The 14,232-nt window shown below is 44.3% G+C and overlaps 1 protein-coding gene across 2 annotated transcripts in view; it reads left to right on the top strand.

Moving 5' to 3' along the window:
* Positions 1 to 4,489: 4,489 nt before the first annotated feature.
* The window catches only part of LOC122373126 (protein amalgam-like), a 42,889-nt gene continuing 33,146 nt past the window's right edge, over positions 4,490 to 14,232 (top strand). For both annotated transcript variants that reach the window (XM_043350913.1, XM_043350912.1), the window contains exon 1: positions 4,490 to 4,795. In XM_043350913.1, coding sequence (XP_043206848.1) covers positions 4,675 to 4,795 — 121 coding nt within the window. In that variant the 5' untranslated portion in view covers positions 4,490 to 4,674. The remainder of the gene's footprint in view (positions 4,796 to 14,232) is intronic.

The following is a 14,232-nucleotide window of genomic DNA, read 5'->3' as shown; positions in this document are numbered from 1 at the left end:
TTTTAAGGGTATTTAGCTAAAAACTGAGATATGATGCACTGTTATTATTATACCATACAGCCCTGATATTTATACCTACAGATGTTATGAAAGGACCGTCTAAGTGTTTGTAGTGAGGGGTAACGAGGCAGGCTGGCTTAAGTACGACATTTTGTTTCGAACATCGCTGTTCTAAAATAAAATTAACACATTGGAATAACCCCATGCGAGTGGGCGAGCTTACCCCCAACCGAGAGCAATGCCACTAAATCGCTGTTTTCCATGAGATAATAGGTACTGAGTAGTAGGTTTGGTTTACACCTGGCCCAAATACCTAAAAATTTTGAAAATAAACGTGTTAGTAACATAGACAAAGTCTCTTTAGCTTGTCGCTCTATTCCAGTGCCCATACCTTTCAGTGATGGATGAGGGGCGATTGCTTGCCTGGTTTTTACTGTAAAAATATGGGAGAGATCTGCTCCATTTTAACAGTTTTGGGTTATACTATCACTTTATATCAAGAAGTGTGACTAAGTTTATGTTTGGTTTGTAGGTATGATACAAGAACGGTCATGTCACTTGAGGTCAGCTATAAGGGTCAAACTACGTTTTTGTATTCTTCTTCATCAGCCGAGTCGAATGATATGTTATATGATGCATTTAAGTAAACGAAAAAATAATAATTTTAACGAATTTAAAATACACATTTTTGTCTATTTTGCATCACGATTTTATTTTTCATCTACCTGTGCCCTATATGTGGTAGACGCTGGCTAAAATACCTGAAGTGTCATAAACTCCAAGATGTCCAGAGCTAAACAGTACCTTAATATTTCACTTTCCGTCAATATTTGGAGGACACATAAAGGTTTCACCAACTCGTTGTTAAGCGCTAGAGAGGTGGCTGGCGTTACCACTATGTCGGGCTTACCCCAGAAAAATTAACACTTTTTAAAATTCTAATTTATACGCAACTTTTACTAATTCCACAAAACCGAGTTTTTGAGAAAACACGGCCAATTAACTTATCTAATATCTAGCTAACAAGATATCAACATTTTATACAGCAAGCAAGGTATGTAATAAAAATGAAAAAGAGCTTACTATGCCGGGCTTCCCCCGGCTTCCCCGGCCCTAATTCGGAAACTAGTAGTGCTACAGCGCCCCAGGAAAGTGCATTTGATAGCCCTATTAACGCTCTTTCTGAGTAGTTCTCCCAGATTTGGCTAATGTCAACGGTTTTGCTTGCAGGAGCAGGGGGCAAAAACTGACAGACAGACAGACAGACAGACAGACAGACAGACAGATGTTTATTCGGAGCCTCCATAAATGGGTTTTGTGGCTTCCACGTCTATATAATGCGAAATAAAAATATAAAATATCTAGATAAAACCACATAGCAAAAGTACAAGCACACTAAAAACCACTAAACACCATTCCATTCCTTACTAGCACGAAAAAGGAAGCCACGGCGGGCGAGCTCGGTTCTTACACGAGGCAGATTCAATAGTCCAAATTCTCGGTCGCACGAGTATAGTCGACTACAGAATGATGTTCCACTCCTCAGAAGCTATCAGTTGACCGGAGCGCTAAGTCGTGCCGTTTATCACGCAATTAAGCGTGTCGATTGTGAGCATTGGGACAAAGCTATAATTTGTGAACTCAGTCCGTGTGATGCGGCACAGCCTACCACTTCAGGCAAATAAATGCCTGTGAAAAGTGGAGCATCATTCTGTGTCGACTATACACCTGGTAGACTCGTCAAATCTTCAGACCAGCTTATTACGCAAGATCTCAGATCTCAACTGCCAAAATGGATGATTTTTGCGGTAAATTTTTCTGCAATAACTTTTTATTCACACATTGCACGAGCTTGCTTTTAGCTCCATCGTCATTCCATTGTGCTCCCCTTGTCAAGGCGCATCAAATGATTTGATGACCTATGATTTGACCTTGAAAGGTCAACTTGAAAATTTGACCTCAGGTCAAGGTCATAACCTGACAGGAAAAGGTCATGTTACATATCAGTCGATCCGTATTGTCGAGCTGAACATGTTCAAGGCGTTTTCATTGCTCTAGCATGCCTCTATCAGCAATTATTAGCGAAAAACTGTTAGATACCTACCATTCGTGACTTAAGCCCTCGCATGTGTAGGAGGGTCGGATGGACCCCCCCCCATGATTTTTCGCGAATAGCTCGCGCAAAAAGCGGCCGATCGCGACGAAGCTTTCAGTACCCTCGATTTGACCAATTTTACACCTACTCTGAAAATGTCATGACCCTGACCCAAGTGACCTTTGACCTGTGACCTATTTCTCGAGACCACGTTTGGCCGGAATCGCGATTCGGCGCCTATGTCGGCTCGCATTAGCAGCGCGTTTGCAAGCTTTTCGTGGTTTTAAACGTTCAAACATATGATTTGGTGTTGTTGCTCCCATGCAATAGGGTGGATGTCAAGGTTACCTGAAGGTCAGGTCAGGTCACTGACCTTTGGTGACCTCGGTTCACTTTTTCGAGTTTTACATGTTTCTAGGCTAGTTTTTTTTTTAGCTGAATTCGAATTTAGAAACCATTTGAAACCCTGACTGTGGGGGGCAAGGCCGGTGACTGCGGGGGTTTGGCCCCCCCCCCACCCCCCCACCCACCCCCAGTTAACATGTTAGACGAGGCCCTGCCAAATTTGGTAGGTCGATGGACGACTAATCTGTAACGTGCCTTCCGTTTATCTCATTTTTGTTATTTTGATGTAGGTATTTTATAATAAAAACTTTTTTTTATTTTTGAGGGGCAAAATCCAATTATTTCTTTTAATCCGGGATATAGATGTTTCATGACCCTGTTCATTATACACTTTTCCGTGCTTATCATTTTTCTCTTCCCTCAAAACTGTAGGCATGACAACTGACAACTCTTACCGCAAAACCTTTTTTGGAGTCAAAAATGGCAGAACATGACGCCATTCTGATGTCCTTTGTGACCAACCTATCAAAACCTTTTGAAAAAATGACCTATGGTGTAAAATTGGTGCCCGGAGGGGCTGAAAATTTGTTGAGGCATCTGCAATACTTCAGGAGGAGGAGATATCGACAGAAAAGAAGAGGGGGCCGTTTGGCCCCCCCCCCCGTACGGGACGTGGGTTTACACGCACAGGAAGGCTTCCGAGAACTACGCCCAGTGGAAAGGGGACGAATGTCGCCCCCCTCCCCCTCCTAAGATCTCAGCTCCTATGGAAGCCAAAAAGACGGAATTTGGAGGGTGGGTGGAGGTGGTGGGGAACTCTATTATGTGTTTATTCCATGATACTAGGTCAATACTCAATATCTTCAAGGTCAAATGAGGTCAAACGGGGTCAAATTAGCCAGTATATTTTGAGTTTACAGCCCATACCTCAAACAGTTACCGGCCGATTTCTTATTTCTTTCACTATACGACGGCACATATACATACATTTTTTGAGGATCTACTGAGAATTTCTAGTTAATCCAGCCATAATACCTAATTGCCATTGGAGCTCAGCTGAGAGGTTAAGTAGAGTTAAGACTGTAAGACTGTTAAGAGTTACTGAGAGAGAGAGAGAGAGAGAGAGAGTTAAGATGTCTTCCGGACGAAGCAGGGGATAGCCGACGCGGGAAGCGTTTCAGTCACAATTTTGTGTTTAGGTATGTACTTACACAGTCGTAACTCAAAATACTTAATTTTCGTTTTTCTTTCACCTTACCCCGCGCGGGCCCGGGGAAAATATTTACCTAACTACCTCCTCGCCGGACGAATATTTGCGATAGCTCCCGAGCGCTTAGGGATTGAAGCGCCAGACTTCCATTAGCCGTTTTCACGACGGCCATCTGTTACACATTTGGTGCACATCTGGTGCAGATTAGGTGTAGATTTGGTCAAATTTGATTCAGTGTTTCTCTTAGTAGCTATCAGCTAGGGTTGCACTAATTGCTTATATGCCTGCTTTGTCATATTATCAGAGAGGAGAGCATCATTGATTAAACACTGAAATAAATTCATAAAATGAAGATATTTGCTGTAAAAGAGATTAGGTGCAGATTTGGTCAAATTAGGTGTATTTGCCGGATAGCCCGTCGTGAAAACGGCTATTACCTACATTTTTTCCATCAATTTCACATCTGAGGCCTCTTGCACCAAACTACCTAGCTAGGTAAAATCGAAAAACCGGTTTCAGAGTAAGCTAATCTAATGGTGGTAAATTTGTTTGCAATAGCCCAATACATAATCCTACATGTGCTTGCTAAATTTTGCATGCAAATTGTTACATTTGAGACTTGGACTGGGTATACGATGCAAAATAATCCAAGCATTGGTGCAAGAGGATTTTGGTGCAAGAGGCCTCTGGAGTAAAACAATGGGACCCAGCCCCTCCCACACACAAGCACACGAATACCGTGGTCAACACACGCCGTCACAGCCAGCAGACCTCTCCCCGTCGAAGGGCAGGGGAGGGGGTGTCCAGGCAGAGTCGCCCGGGGGCAGAGAGCCGCCGTCGGCAGTCGGCCGGCGGTGGGCGGACGGGGAGGACGGCGGGCGGCACTGCGGTGACGGGAAACACCTGCCATGCTACCGAACGTGACCTGACACGAACCAGTGACAGCGGGTGATTGTCGGCGCGGTGGTGACGGGTGGCCGCGTAGTGGTGACCTGTAGTGACCTGTGCTGGTGACCGGGTCGCGATGGTGCGGCCGAGAGTGGGAGCTCTCAGACTGGACCCACTGGTGATGGTAGTGGCGGCTCTCGCCGTAACAGCCGTCAGAGTGGCCGTGGTTCTGAGTTTATTGTCCAACGCAACTACTGGTGAGTGGTCATAAACTGAAACGAGGCATGGACGTTGTAAAAGGCATCCCTATTGCCTATTGCCTAACGCATGTCTTTGTAAGAGTATTCGTATAACCCACGCGACTCGTGTCTATGTGAGCAGAATTAGGTGAGAAAACTTTTGGCATTCTTTTCTTTTTCGACTCTGGATTCCCTTTTACTGAGGCCTGTCGGTAACAAAGTACGCAGGCGTACATTGTCCAACAAACGAGATCTGCATAGCTCGTGATTGCTCAAAGTAGACGTTCCGTAAGCCGCGCACTACACGACTCGATCTGTAACAGGAACTTCGGATTCATCCCAGTAGATAAGTTGGTTATATAGCCGACGTCGTGAGTCGCGTCGCGGCGGATTTCATTGCAAACCACGGCAGAATTGACATCACATAAAAGTCCCTCGGTGGACTTCCTCGACCGCTTTCGTTTTGTGCTCGATACCAAAGGGAGTCTATAAAGCTAAAGGTCTCTGATTATCTGTCAGTCACTTGTCAGTCAAAAGACTATTGACCATCAACCAAAGTCCGTGCCGAAGCCAGTTGAGGAGCAGTGCTGGCAATTGGATATACGGTTTGCAGCATGGGAGCCCTGGTGTAGTCTCATTGTTATAACTTCCAATGTAAAATTTTACCACTCTATGGAAGAGGACATCAGCGGCTCAAAGGCACTCGACACAAGGAGTCCATGGAGTTTGACGTGAGGGGAGGGGATATGAAGGAGGAGGTGCTGCTGTAGGTGGCCAGTGGGCACAAACTATATACAGTTGGGGAAGGAACTGAATTAATAGAGTTACAAATGACCTTCGTAGATTTTCGACTTAATGATGACATATCACCTAAAGCAACGCAAGTCATATTTCGTGTGTCGACATGTCTACTCCGACTATAATTTGTCGCTAATGTATTTCGGTCCCTCCAATGGTTTAATTATTTTTGTAGCTCTTTCCTGTTTGCCGTCACCATTTTACCATGTGCGGCCACTACTTATCTTGACCACAAATGTGTAGTGAATGTGAACATAATCCCAACTTTCCCAAGCACCGCTGTTTGGCCTCAGTGTCTGCAAGGCTGTCACATATTTGGGATGCATTAAGTTCAGTTAAAAGTCCTCAAAGGTTTATCTCCACGACCGTCCACCAGCCGTTCACGAGAGCTGCATGACGGCTAATTCTCCAAACATTTGCGTCCAAACCCCAAAACAGAACGTTATAGCACTCGCATCCCCTTGTCCATTGTTGACGAGACCCTGGGCCTGTCTGCTCGAGGCCGAGGGTGGGCTCATTTCGCGGCTCGTTTCTGTGATGAAGTGAGCCGTATTCTGCTTACGTGCTGTTTTAAGCCACTTTGTATGGGGTAGCCTTGTTTTGCAGCTCGGATGTGCCGACGCGCCGTGATGGATCTCGAGGTATTGCAATACTGGCGTTGCAGTATAACGGTATAGCTATACTTTATACCGTTGCACCACTGCGCAGTTGTGCTAACTGAGGCATGGATACGAAATGTCTGTAGGGAGACCTGTGACGATCTCATGCAGCTTAGACAACCAATGACTCTTGGAAACAACAATAAACGCAGCTAACCATCAGCGGTAGTTGGGATTCTATGCGCAGTGCTGATAGAAAATGAGTAGCTAAGGTATGATTTTAGTCATTATTATTGTTGTTTCGACAACTATTGCTGAATTAACCCGCGCCCTGGTGGGGTCTGTTTATATCGCGACCTGGGCCTCGTTTCATAAAAGGAATTACTTACGGCGTTCCGTCAATTATGCCAGATTTGGCGTATTTGATGCCAATTCGGTTTCATAAAGCCGGAGACCGGAGTAATTCACGCCATCGAAAGTACGGAGCTTCATTTACGGCAAATGCTCGATTCCGGACCAATTGATGCCATTTGGGTTTCATAAAACGACGTAATTAAAGGGACCCTCCCACCAGACTTGTGACAGCTCAAGAAAAAAGTGAGCTCGCTCAGCTCAACTCCGTTTTATCCGCTCCCGCTCAGCTCCCGCTCAGTTTAACACGGCTCAGCTCAGCTCACGCTCCGCTCAAACCGGCTGTGCTCCGCTCACGCTCAGCTCAGCTCAGCTCAGTTTCCGCTCAGCTCAGCTCAGCTCAGTTTCCGCTCAGCTCAGCTTCCGCTCAGCTCAGCTCAGCTCAGTTTCCGCTCAGCTCAGCTCAGCTCAGTTTCCGCTCAGCTCAGTTTCCGCTCAGCTCAGTTCAGTTTCCGCTCAGCTCAGCTCAGTTTCCGCTCAGCTCAGCTCAGCTCAGTTCCCGTTCAGCTCAGCTCAGTTTCCGCTCAATTCAGCTTAGCTCAGTTTCCGCTCAGTTAAATTCACGCTTAGATCGTTCAGTCGTTCTTTTTAAATCGGACATGCTTAACCCTCGCCCGTATAGGGACCCCCCTATAGGGTCCCCCCTATAGGGTCGAACGGACCCCCCTCTGTTTTTCGCGAATAACTCGCGTAAAAAGCGGCCGATCGCGACGAAACTTTCAGTACCCTCGCGATAATCAATTTTACACCTATCCTGAAAATTTCATGAACCTGACCCTAATGACCTTTGACCTGTGACCTACTTTTCGAGACCATGTTTGGCCGGAATCGCGATTCGGCGTATGTCGGCTCGCATTAGCCGTGCGTTAGCAGTCTTTGTGGTTTCAAGTGTTCAAACATGGGATATGATGTTGCTCCCATGCATTAGGGTGGGTGTCAAGGTCACCGGAAGGTCAGGTCAGGTCATTGACCTTTGATGACCTCGGTTCACTTTTTCGAGTTTTACATGTTTCTAGGCTAGTTTTTGGAGCTGAATTCGAATTTAGCAACCATTTGAACATTTACGAAGCAGTTTTGGTGCCTTCGTAACATGTTACGAAGCTGTCAGAGGCTACTACGAATACCCGGCAAAATCCTTACTGGTTGACCTGGCCTGACCCGACCTGGCCTCAATGCATAAAGACATCATCAGTGATCATAACTAACATGATATTCGTGATCAGCACCCCGAAAAACCCCATAACAGCCACGTTTTACGACGTTCTAACAGGTCCCGATTTTCCCGACTTTTGGGTCATTGACCTGACCTGGAAGGTCAACCGATAACCTAGGACCTTAAAATTGGGTATCATCGGCTTCCTCTCGTCGCGGGCAGCACGCTCGATTTTTCCGCGAAGCTCTAGCTCGATCAGGGACGAAACGGCAAGGGGGGGGGGGGTCCAACGGACCCCCGCCCCCTTATACGTTCGCGGCTGGAAAAACACCAATACGGGCGAGGGTTAAAACAGACCAACTCTTGGCGCATAAGTAAGTCTCCTCTAACAAGGAGCGAGGCAACTTACACAATGGGCAAAAGAGATAAGCTCATTAAGACCTTGAGACTCTGCGAGTCGTGCGTCTACTTGGACTCAGACTACATATAGTTACATGAAATGGACTGTTCTTGGCAGTGTTATCACATGTTATCAGAGTGTGCACCCGCGATGTTAACATAACATATAAGTTCAAAATATACGAACGAAAAAAGTCTGGACGAAAAAGTTTACAGACGAAAAAAATGTACAGACGAAAAAATGCCAGACGAAGAAAAGTCGGACGAAAATCTGCTGGACGAAAAAAACGCCATGGAATCATCTCAACTAGGGGGTGTTTCACGGCCGAGAGCAGCACGCCCACGCCGCCATCCGCTCTTGGCACCCTGCCAGGAGCTGACGTTACATTTTGGGGTAGTGTTGGAACTTGGAGATAAGAGTTTGTTTATATCTCCATGGAAACCCCATTTGACACGTGTGATAGCAGCGTGCTGTTATCAGTGAAACCTTGAGTGAAACCAAACACCACCCTGATCTCAACCAAGGCAATGTCAACACAATTAGAATTCATAGTCGGCGTGTGAATAAGGGAGCTTTTCCCATATTATGGACATCAGAAGGTGAGAGTTCCAGTTAGCGCCTCTGCCCCACCCCACTTTCAATAGGATATGGTTGCTTAGCCCACATTCAACCAACGAAGAGGAACATTATTTGCTAATTCCTAATTGTTAATATTTTATGCAGAGGTAAGAACCCTTATCGATAAAATTAATTTAAATAACTGCTTAAATAACAAAGTGAATAATGCTGAATTGTACATTGCGGAGCAGAGTGTCAAGGCGAAGCATCAAAGCCTGACAGTAGGTACCTATTCATCTTGCAGTCAGACTTGAAACTTGAGACTGGCTGTATTAGCCTGTAAATTGGCCAAGACCCTGGTCTTCCAATTTCCATGCAATATGGATGAAATAAATTAAGCTTGATTAGTGATTAATATTGATTTCTTTAGAGTTTTGATATTTTTAAGTGCGATCACGAAGGCAGTGTAATTGCTCACTCCATAGCTAGCTCATAGCTGAAGCATGAAATCCTGAGTTAATTTCCAAGCATGAACTGAAAAGAATTAGAACTGGATCAGCTGAGCTCAGCTAAATCAGCTCAGCTCAATCAGCTCAGCTCAGCTCAGCTCGCTCAGCTCAGCTCAGCTCAGCTCAATCAGCTCAGCTCAGCTCAATCAGCTCAGCTCAGCTCAATCAGCTCAGCTCAGCTCGCTCAGCTCAATCAGCTCAGCTCAGCTCGCTCAGCTCAGCTCAGCTCAGCTCAGCTCAGCTCAGCTCAAGCTCATTCAGCTCAGCTCAGCTCAAGCTCATTCAGCTCAGCTCAGACAGCAGCTCAGCTCAATGCATTACTGAGCCGGCTCAGCTCACAGCTCAACAATTTGGCAAAATGTTGAGCCGGCTCATGAGCTGAGCTGATTTTTGAGCCGGCTCAACTGAGCTGATCACAAGTCTGCCTCCCACCTTCAAAAAAGTTAATGAATTGGCATAAAATTGATGTAGCGTGAATCACAAAGAGCGAAAATGAACATCTACCAAATTTTACCGGAAAATATTCACCCGTTTTCGAGATATAAGACTTTTATTTTTGTTTACTTTTTGGGAAATCCGCTGTTTCTATGACGTCACATAAAGGTTTTCTTTACGTCGGCATTTGGAAGCAATAGTTTGGTATCAAAGTGCGACAAATATTGCGCGAATGATGCGTTTATCTTATCAAGGTCAATATATGATGGCCAATAAAGGATTCCAGGACAATTCTTATGGCATTTCTTCGTATCGCAATTCTTCGTCTGCAAATCTTCGTCAGGGCATTTATTCGTACCTATCGCATTACTTTGTCTCGCACCAGGGTATATGAAAATCGGCTCGCATTTCTTCTTCAACGCAAATATATGCAAGAGTAAGCATTGAGGGACAACTAAATGCACCGACGAAGATTTGTAGACGAAGAAATGCGGACGAAAAATTGTGCTACGAAGAAATGTCATGCGAGGATTCGTTCGGGTACCATGACATTTATGTGATTTCAAAGTCAAGGTTCACAGCTGATCTGCTAAATCAAGCCAAGAATCCAAACTATCAAAAAACTATAAATATTTGTTTGTCTGTCACAGAGGTCTCAAGCAATATAATGTTGACATATGTTGAATCAAAAATCTACTGCCACAACTCACATCTCCTGCCTTAGTTTATCATTGTTGTTTTAACTTGCTTTCAAGAGAAACAGAAGCCAGTATCTGATATCACTTCAGATGATTGTTTCAAGATCTGAGTTCAAATGGAAATAAAAGCAAGATCAAGATGAAACAGGGATTATTGCTGTTAAAGTAGTTTGGCCATGATACAACAAGCACATAAATCATTAGCCAAATCAAATACTGGTTGGTTTGTCAAGATGTTTGTTGTCTGTTGTCTGTCGAGCTGCTATGAACACTGAACGCTCTCACTCTTACTTTAAAGAGAGTAGTTTAAGTTGAATGGTAGTGAGCTGTAATTAGACAAAGCAGCTATTCAGTGCTCACATCAAGCCAGGCTAGGAAATGGCATCAACTGTGGTGGGAGGAAGCAGGTTCGGCGGCCCTATGTTGTAAACTTCTGTTATGTCTTGTGTTTGATTAACTGATGATATCTGCTCTGTTTTGTGCAGTGATAGTAGCAGGTAACTGCATGCTTGTCAAATTATGTGAATAAACGAATTCATAACATTGCATTTTTCTCTCCATGCAAGGAACAAGTAAGATGTTGTAGAAAATGTAATAGAGGGCTGCATTGCTGATTTTGCACTTTATCATAGCTTTATTTAGAATTGCTTTCCTGAAAGCTACACACAGGCCACAGTGCTGAAATTCACAATGTCATAGCTTTTGGCAGAAAAAGAAAAGACTTACCTAGGTAAAATTGGCTGAAAGTATGGCAGAGCAGGTCTTGATGCGTATGCCCATCCGTGTGCTTGCCGAAGCCGAACTGACTGCAACACATTTAACTCTGACCCACCATGGTGGCTGGCATATCCTGAACTTTCATCACTCTAAACAAGACAACTTTCAGCCCTCAGCATTGTATTAAAACACTGTACAAAACACTCAAAATTTGTTTCAGTGCCATACACGGACAACATCAGTCGCCATTCACCAGGCCAGTAAAAACAGAATAGATAATAGCTTCAAACCCATGTAGTCAGAGTTACTAGGTCTGCACCTCAAAACAAAATCCAGGTCAGGTGACATTCACCACGCCAGTAAAAAACAGGTACTTAGGTAACGTAACAGCTTCAAATCTGGTAACATGTTGGTCGGACTTTACACTACCATATTTACATGGTATAATATGATACCAAGCAATGGTGCAACCATTCTGGACAACAAAAGTGTATGATAAAATTAATTTAGAATACTCTGGCAGCATGATTTACGAGCACAGGCAGGTGTTACCTACCAGCCTTCTCAATGCTCGTAAAACCAACATTGTAGTTTTGATTTTACCTTACATGATAACACACTTGGCTGCAATGGCACATTTAATTTAATACTGTGAAAAGACCAGTTATAACCACTTCACAAGCACAATTGCACCTCATGCCGACATCCTTTTCCAAAGACAGTCAGCAGCGTCTTTCGTCAAAACTGGAAGATAAATCCCCTTTCAACTGTTAACATCAAAAATATTTCTTCATGGTGTGACTGTGATCTCCATATGGAAACCTTGCAGGAAAAGAATTAATGTCAATTGTCAGCTCTTCAAATTTCTTTGGACTTTAACTTGCAGTACCATATCCAGTTTGCTTTGATATTTTGTTTTTTATTCCATGTTGAAGTTGAACACCAAGCTCCAGATATAGCAGGCAGCTTGATCATCTTCGGCCTTGGTATAATATCAGTCCAAGTTCCAGTGGTGGGTATCTTCTAATATTCAAATTAAAATGAAAAGCAATAGGGCGCTGTTCGGCAGCCGGCTATTTTGTGTGCAGGGTATGACGTATTTCGCGAGCCGACGTCACAGGCGGTGACGTCGGCTCGCGCGCGAGCCGAGCGCCAACGACAAACTAACGGGAACCCTCGGACACCCTCGGGGCATAAACCGCGGAGTAGCATATTGAGAGAGTCTTATAAGGAAAATTCATATATTTTCGTTTCTCAAATGATAATCAGGGTGTCTCTTACCTTTTTCCATATCATTTAGGCTTACCTAACACTTCAGTTGCCAAATATCGGCAATTTATTCAAGCGAAGGTATTTTCCGCAAATATCAATGGTATAGACCGAAATCTTTTGAATAAAAACTCCAACCAACAGAAATAAAAATAACTTAATTTATTCCAACCATTTCCTCCAAATAAACAACATAAAAACTCACTTTTACACACATCATTCATAATAAAGCATACTAACACGCCGCTTTTGACAATTGCGGCGTCGAGTGGCGCGCTGCTAGCGCTCTTTTTCGATCGCAGAGACCCTGCACGCGCGCGAGCACACTACGTCACGTCCGGGGGGCACAGGTATATGAAAAATCGCAGTGACGTAACACTTTTCTCGCTTCTCATTGGTCAATAGCCCGTTGCCGGGGTAACGTGCACGTATGTGAGCGCGGGCAAGAGTACTAGCCGGCCGCCGATCAGGGCTGGCTTTCTCAGCGCCAACGACGGATTTCACGTTGATAAAAAAGGGAGCTCAAGGTCAGCAAAACTCGGGTTCAAGGAATGGCGGGCGTTGCAATGACTGCTGACGTCATCAACAAACCGCTAATGGTTAAGAGATAGGGACTAAGCTGGTCCCACCCTGCAAGTAAAGGGAAGAAATTTCTTGAACACCATAAAGCTGCGGGGGTTGCGACCAGGATAAATGGTGGTTTCTGAGCCTGGCCGCAAACTTGGCTATCTCAACTCAAAACTAATGTTAAGGTGGGATGGTCCCTTTAACGCCAAATATTTTATCAAGCTCTTGATATCAGTGGCGTAAACTACGCACAAAAATGTTGCGTGATTTTGAATTAATGTGAAGATTCGAAGCTAATTTTTAATATATTTTATAATGTTCAGCCCAGTGAGGAAGAAAGAACAGCCAAAATGAGAAAAAGAAACTGCAAATCTTCTGTACCAGTCGCTTTTTGTGGCCACTATCGGAATTTTGTTTATTCGCCGCGCCGCGCCACTTTCGTAGTTAGGCACTTCTGCTTAGCTGGCTTTCTGCTGTTTTTAATATATTGTTTTAATAAAGGATGGTCATCAATATAAATTTTGTTTTTTCATACATAATTTTTAAGATTTAAATTCAACATAATTGTTTTTATAAATTCTCGTAAAAAATAAGCGTTGACATGAAATTGTAATTTGTAGGACGCTTGATAAATTACGGTAACTACGCAAATGTGCTTAGTTACGGAGGTGTAAACAATTCCAGTTGTGGCTTTGTGAAACGGATTTATTTGCGCTCCGTAGTTTGAAAGGGTGTGAATTACGGAAAGGTGTAAGTTACGGCAGAGTTTTATGAAACGAGGCCCTGGTGGGGGGGGGGGGCTATTTTTTGCCCCCCCCCCCCGTATTTCCGAAACTACTGGACGGATCCGCAAAATTCAAACGGCGTTCGAAAGGCCTGTCAAATTTGTCGAAGAGAACCAAATTTCATTGACCTCGGGGTCACCGATAACGTCACAGGTCAGGTCAAAGATGAAATGTTTCACCGTTCACGGGTCTTCTAGGGAATGCGCTATAACACCGAGGAAAACGCATTTTGTCGAGAATCAGCGATAGGGCGTCAGTTGCCTAGTAGATATGTTGCTGTTAGAGGTCACTGACAATACCAGGTCACGTCACAGGTCAGGTCACCAAGGGTCACAGGTCAAGTCACATGAGCCCAACTTTACTAAGGTTGTGTGATGCATGTTTTATGGCCAATTTCTCATTTCCAACTCAATGGTGTTGGTTATAAGACTATCAGGTCCGGCTTAGGTCACTTTCTGGTGAAGTTCAGGTCAAGGTCAGGTCAAGGTCAGGCCAAAAAAAGTCAAATTTTAAAGTTGATAGTTTTGCATAAAATGGGTATTGATTCGATGCAGCT

The sequence above is a fragment of the Amphibalanus amphitrite genome, unplaced genomic scaffold (genome assembly GCF_019059575.1).
Source record: "Amphibalanus amphitrite isolate SeventyFive unplaced genomic scaffold, NRLGWU_Aamphi_draft 001448F_arrow, whole genome shotgun sequence".
In the NCBI taxonomy this organism is placed as follows: domain Eukaryota; kingdom Metazoa; phylum Arthropoda; class Thecostraca; order Balanomorpha; family Balanidae; genus Amphibalanus; species Amphibalanus amphitrite.
The sequence above is the reverse complement of the archived record's forward strand: the minus strand, read 5'-3'. Positions and strand labels throughout refer to the sequence as shown.